The 6,571-nt window shown below is 42.9% G+C and overlaps 1 protein-coding gene across 4 annotated transcripts in view; it reads left to right on the top strand.

Moving 5' to 3' along the window:
- The window catches only part of LOC133116239 (transient receptor potential cation channel subfamily M member 2-like), a 31,646-nt gene extending 30,428 nt beyond the window's left edge, over window positions 1–1,218 (top strand). For all 4 annotated transcript variants that reach the window (XM_061225617.1, XM_061225615.1, XM_061225616.1 and 1 more), the window contains exons 33-34: window positions 38–154; window positions 439–1,218. In XM_061225617.1, the coding sequence (XP_061081601.1) occupies window positions 38–154; window positions 439–564 (243 nt within the window). In that variant the 3' untranslated portion in view covers window positions 565–1,218. The remainder of the gene's footprint in view (window positions 1–37; window positions 155–438) is intronic.
- Window positions 1,219–6,571: the final 5,353 nt, after the last annotated feature.

The raw sequence follows: 6,571 nt of genomic DNA on the forward strand, positions 1-6,571 counted from the left end.
ATGTCTAAGAAAATATAATTATACTTGGTTGTTGCAGGTGTTTACTGGTTATGTGGATGACCAAAGGAACACAGATAATGCCTGGTTGGAGACAACTGCTTTCAACATACACCTTGACAGGAGGGGTTTGTTGATGGCTGATCTTAATAACATGGTATGGCTCTCTCTCTCTCTTTCTCTCTCTCTTTCACACACACACACACACACACACACACACACACACACACACACATATACACTCACAACTGCATTGAAATTGACAGATGACAAGATTCAAATTACAAGATCAAAGTATACTCTTTCAAAAGTTCACAGCATACATTATCACTTTTCCCCATTTACACCTCTCACCCCGTTCACCTGCCTGAGTTACAGTGTAAGAGCCTGTGACTGAGCACCATTACCCCACTAAATCTCCCGGCCCGTTGTGTCTCTCAGGCTGAGAGCAGCCAGGTCTCGGAAGAGCTGGTAAAGTGGCAGGAAGTCAGCAGCAGGACGTTGGCATGTGCGTACCAGAGAGAGCTCCTTCGCAAGGTTGCTGAGCTTCACTGCAGGCGCTTCTGATACCTTCCTGGTGCCATCGCTCAACACAGAGACTGTACCGGCTATGTACAATCCCCAGAGCACTTCATGTTTATGTTATATATGTAAGGCATTAAGATAAATATTCTCCTCTGAGTGAATCACCATAAGTTTGGCTGCATATTCAGAACTGATTCATGTAGACTCTCCGTGGAAAATAAGTGGGATCAAATAATTTCCTATGACTCATGTCTTAGGTGTGATTCCATGTCCAAAATAAAGAAGCATTAGTCAATGAATGCTTGACACAGCTTCAAAAAGCCATTTATAATGTGTGTGGTGCCATTTTTTATGCGTGCATTCACTGAATGTGCAAAAAACTTTTAAGCCTTAAAAATGCACATCTTAAGAAACTGCTAGAGAAAGCTTGCATAATCTCACTAAAGGATTATGTGAATGCCTTCTTTGACATTTTACGGGTTTGTGGAATCAAAAACTTTAATTTTTTTTCTGTATTTACACGTTTTCAGATTTTTTTTTTTCCTTTTCCATTCATCATTAGTCATTATCTAATGCTCTAGATCACACTGTATGTACTTACTGCATAACTATGAAATGATATATAAAAAACCAATACATCAACATAATGTGAAAAATGTAAAAATGTGAATATTTAATAAAGGAAATGAGACTGTTTGGGAATTGTTCATTATGTGAATTATGCACATCGACGACCATCAATATCAATATTTTACGGCCAGTCAGCAGTAAATAATTGCTAAATAAGTGTATATATTGTGTATTTATTGTGAAAAGGGAAGTGTGTGTAATGGGTGGGAAGAGGCAGGGGTTTATTTGTTCAGGTATACATTTTTCCAAATGAAAAATATTGTGATAATATTGAACCATGCATGAGATTATCGGGCCAGGACGGATTTGAGGGAGTGAGACAGGGTTAAAATATAGCCCTACTGAACAAATAGATATTTGTAATGAATGAGCAACAACTTGTTCTCAGTTCTGAGGGAATTTCTAAACTAGTTTTTTCCATTCTGGTGAATAAACCTGCCTTAATTCTAATTAATTATTAAATGAATACACCAACATTTTGGGAAATTCTTTTTTCTGACTTAGACGAGATTCAATTTTTATGTTCGATTTCATTTTCACTTTTGTGCATTTACTGGTTTGGTTTCCTTGTTAGCTTAACATGTTAGCTAAGCATAAAGACTTGAAGCCGAACGGAATCAGTAGCCTACCTTCTTCAAAGTGAAGAAATACAAATTTTGTTAGACGGTTGGGACTATAATCACTGAACAAACATGTGTCCTCTTGACCGCAGTGATCTGCACACCTTCTGAAAATACAGCTAGATCCAGCACAAATGTCAAAAAGGTATTTAGCACGTTCAGAGAGTCTAGTCTGTCCAGAATAAATCATCTTCATGACGGAGAGGTTCTGAATGTTACCCACAAGACGTGAGATGACCACTAATATTTTCTGGGGGGCATCCTTAGAGACAAGGGATACACCCCAGAGGAGGAAGGCCAACCCATCAAAACGGTCAAGAAGTCTAATCTGACTCGAGCAAGGACATAACAAACGGCAGGGAAAAACAAAACAAAGCAGGATTACTGACCCTAACACTAGAATACACAAAAAATATTCACACTCTAATTCAACTGACGGAGCAGGAATACTAATAAAGAGGTAGGAAATGTACAACAGCAACGGGGGTCTCAATCACAGAACCCGAAGCTTATAGGCAAAGCTCTCCACCTCAAAGATACTCCAACGACCATGTACACCGCTTGACTTTAGGAAAGTCAGCAACCACAGATATTCACCAGATGCTCACCTAGGCTCAACTGACCATGCAGGAGCCTTACAAGTGAGGCAACTGAATGCACCTACTGCTCCAAGGGTTATCACACACAGAACCCCGGGTGGTCGCCAAGTACCGCATGACTCTACAATGAGAGGGGTGGTCTCCCACAACCATGCATTTAGTCTCTTGAACTCCTCTCACTACTCGCAAACATATGTTAATCATGACATGAATACAGTACGCTTTTCGACTCCACTGACCATGTGGGAGACTTAAGAGGAAGCAAGTTAAATGCACAAACAGCCACAAAGGACTCCCATATATATAACTCTGGGCTATCAGAGGTTTGCAAAGCTCTTACTGAGAGGAATGATAACTCCAAACTCACAAATGAAGATGTGAAATGAAAACAATGAGTTCTGAAAGTGACAAAAAGAAACACCACGCTATACTAAAGTAAACATAATGCGGCTGTAAAACTCAGAAACAGCACTTAATGACCAGAAGGCCTCAGTACTCCTGGGCCCATCTTAACTCAGCCTAAAGCTCCTTCCTTCCTAAAGCTAGCTTTTAAACAAGGCGGAAATAAACTATGTGAATGAACAGCCAATGAGAGCGAATGTGCAGAAAAAGGTGAAATAAACCCTAACACATGTTCAGCTCCCTCACCCATTCACTACAACAGGTAAGTGAGTATCGTCATTCACATCCTTCACATAGGGCAGAAATGAAAATCAAAAGAGAAATGTGCAATGGACTATGGAGAAATAATACAAAGCCCAGAGTTAAAGAAACGCGGGACTTAAATAGAAAGACACGCAGCTGACCTTCATCGGTAATCATCCCACATGCGGCAGACAATTGGAATCTGTCGTCACCACGAGTGTATTGATTACCTGAGACTAAACACAAAATTGGCAGAAATACAGCAAGCACATCCTCTAGCGCCACAAAAGGGTAGTGCCTGAAAATTAATCAGAGTAGAAATTCAGAACCGTGACAGATCATGTTGGAAGGCATGAGAGGATCTTTGTGTAACCTTGATGAAGCTCGGGAGGTACAAACATGTGTGCGTCTTAGCGCTTCCGTGCTAACCACCAGACATACCACTGGCCATCCTGCATGAAGCAATGCGTGTGTGGGAATTTGCTCTCTCTCTCTCTAAGAACCTCCACTGCTTTAGTGTGTCCATAATTTAAACATGCATTTTATATAGTTATTATGCATGTATAATGTTGGGTATACTAGTTTTGATTACTGGCTTTGAGACCCAGACAAAACTGTAAATCATTTTCGCAAACTTGCATTGCCCACATAATGTAGCTCTGTTATTATCTGGCATGCTGTCTGTTCTGTCTCTATCACTGCCCCCTCCCTCTGCAAAATCTATCCTGAGAGTTTATCACATTCAGGCTTGGGAAGAAGAGCACACACGAGCCTGCCCTTTCAACTGCACCTTGCCATCATTGAGTCATCTGGCTTCCTGTCATCTGACTGAGGCCCTGCATGCTGTGTGTGATTTGGTAGAGACACTATTAGTAATGAGCTGCCTTTCAGTTCACATAAGTACTACATTAACAGGGGAAAAGCACTGCATGTAATTCGAGGTAGTCCAGGCAACCCCTTTTCCTTTGCCAGTCAAGATACCCTAACATAGGAGAAAGAAAAGACTTGTGCTAGGGTGTCACAACCACACTGACACAGAAGAGTTTCCAGAAGAGACCTTAAATCTCTCTGCACCACATTTTATTCTGGGACTTATTTCAGCGTGCCCATATATTTGGTGGCACTATTGAATTCTGACATGGACTAAATGTTTTGAAAATGGTTGGGGAAGTATTCTTTTCCTTCTTGTCTCAGGTTCTGTGGTTTTCTGTATCTGGTTTTTGTTCCATGTTACCCCCGGTGACCACTGTAGTCTGTTTCCTGTTTTATTCACCCTCATTAATTTGTTTCACCTGTGGTCCGTTTAGTGTTTCCACCTCCCACTCCATATATGTACTTCCTTCCTGTCTCTTGTCATTCATCTCCCATGTTTCTCATTGTCTGTTAATCTCTCTTCTATTTAAGCCTGTCTTTTTCAGTTCTTGTTGCTAGTTTGTCCCTCTCTGTTCCCGAGTTCTGCCCTTGTGTTCCCTACCTCGGTTCTAGCCTCCTCTTCCCCGTGCCTTCGTCCCTGAGTATTCTGTCTGTTTTTTTTTGTCAGTTTTTGGATTTTTCTGTTTTTGACATCTGCCTGGTTTCTACTCTCTGTGTTTTTGGATTTCAATTGTATACTTTTGCTGGTTTGATATATCTTTTTGGTTTTGAACTCTGCCTGGCTTTTGGCTTATGATCTGCTTACCCCGCATGTACTTGTCTACCTGGATAACGACTATTGCCTGTTTCTGGATCGCATTTTGGATGTGCTTCCTGTTTATAAAACCTGCCTTTCACGTTACCCCTGAGTCTGCTCTTGGTTCTTCTGTCCCGAGTCCTGACATCAAGTCAATAACATGTGATACATACAGTATTTTTTGTGGTAATGGAAAAAAGCTTTTAGCAGGTGCATGTGCTTTTTTTCCAATAGAGGGAATGCTGGATAACTAGTTTTGATTATTGGCTTTGAGACCCAGACAAAACCATGTGTGAATTATTTTAGCAAACTTGCATTGCCCACGACTAACACATCTGGAATGCTGTCTGTTCTGTCTCTATCACTGGTACCCCACCTCCACAAAACCTGTGTCCTCACCTGCTTTCAAAATAGCTCCATGGTTGGCAGTGTTGTTCCGGCACATTCCTCCACAAAAACTTTCCCTGCCCTGCCCTAAAAATGCCTCCAGGGTTAGCAGTGTTGTTCCGGCACATTCCTTTGTACAGAAGATGTCACCATCAGGTTTCATTCCCCCTCCCTCCCAGCAGCTCTTCCAGACTGTGCTCATCACATCACTGCAGCAGGGGAAAGTGGAGTAACTTACAGCAGAGCATTCTGCTGCTGACTCCCAGTGTTGAGCTCTCCTCTGCCTCTCCCTCTCCTTCCTCCCAAGCATGGAGGAGAGCATGGAAGAGCCCATGCTCATCCAGAGCCTTGCTGTCAGCGTGGCCAGAGCTCCTGATTACATGTCTCTCTCTCCTTCCTTCCAGCACAGCCTATTCACCTCCTGGATAAAGCAGAACATAAAGAAGAAAGAGTGCGCCTTCTACAGTGAGGATGAAAGGTAAGGGGCACCCACTGATACAAAAGAAATCCATACCAACTTCACAATTTCTTTGAGTCAGCCAAATAGCTGTCTTTGCCTTTCCCAACAGTAAGTTTAGTAGCACCACTTGTCTCTTCTTGGATACATTGTATTTTGGCCCATAAATAAAATGTGCATTAGAGTACCCGCCACACAACACCATACACCACTCCCTAACTAAGTGCAAGACTCACTCCAGATGTGCACACTGTTTCCGGCAGCCCACAAAAAGGGCACCCCTCCACCATGGCTGGATCTAGGTGTCCCTTGTGTCTGTTTGTTGCTAAAGTCTCTTGTACTATCCTCCTCTGCAGACCCCCTGATCTTTTGTCAATGGGGACTTCGTAAAGGACCCATCAGCTACCTTTCGGGGAAATGTCTGGCCCTAAAAAAATCTATCGCCCTCGATTCCTTAAGGCCCTGGAGATCACTAAGATTCAGCACCTTCACGCAGATGTTGCAAATGGCCTTTTTTCCAATGTCACGGTATTTGCCCAGTTCTGGTAATCTGAAAGAGCCTCCTCCCCCTCCCACCACTCCCCAAGTGCAGGTGCCACTACCACTTCAAGAAAAAGTCCCTCTCATTGCTCCAGACTCCTTGTAGGCTCTTGCTCATTTAGGTAGGCACCAGCAGTGGCAGGCAGGACTGTAGTCAGGTCATCCCGCACCCACAGAACCTTGTTGCTGCTGCAACCTGCTCTGTTGTCAGCCATCTTTTGTGAGTGCTGAGCTGTCCGACAATGGTGATCCCATCTCCCAGCAGGCCCACTCACACAGTGGCAGACCGCAAAGTCTCTATGGGCAGGAACGGATTAAAAAACAGTGGCTCATCCAAAATCCAAGAACCTGTCTCTCAGTCTCCTGTCAATTACAGTCAAAAACCTTCCATGCTTGTAACAGTGACAAATGAAAGAAGGGTAGCCCTTTCCAGTGTATTTCACTCAATTTAAAAACAAGTGCCTGTCTGGGCCCAGCCTTCCTACCTTCCTTTGGAGGGCAC

This window comes from Conger conger, chromosome 17, assembly GCF_963514075.1.
Source record: "Conger conger chromosome 17, fConCon1.1, whole genome shotgun sequence".
NCBI classification, from domain to species: domain Eukaryota; kingdom Metazoa; phylum Chordata; class Actinopteri; order Anguilliformes; family Congridae; genus Conger; species Conger conger.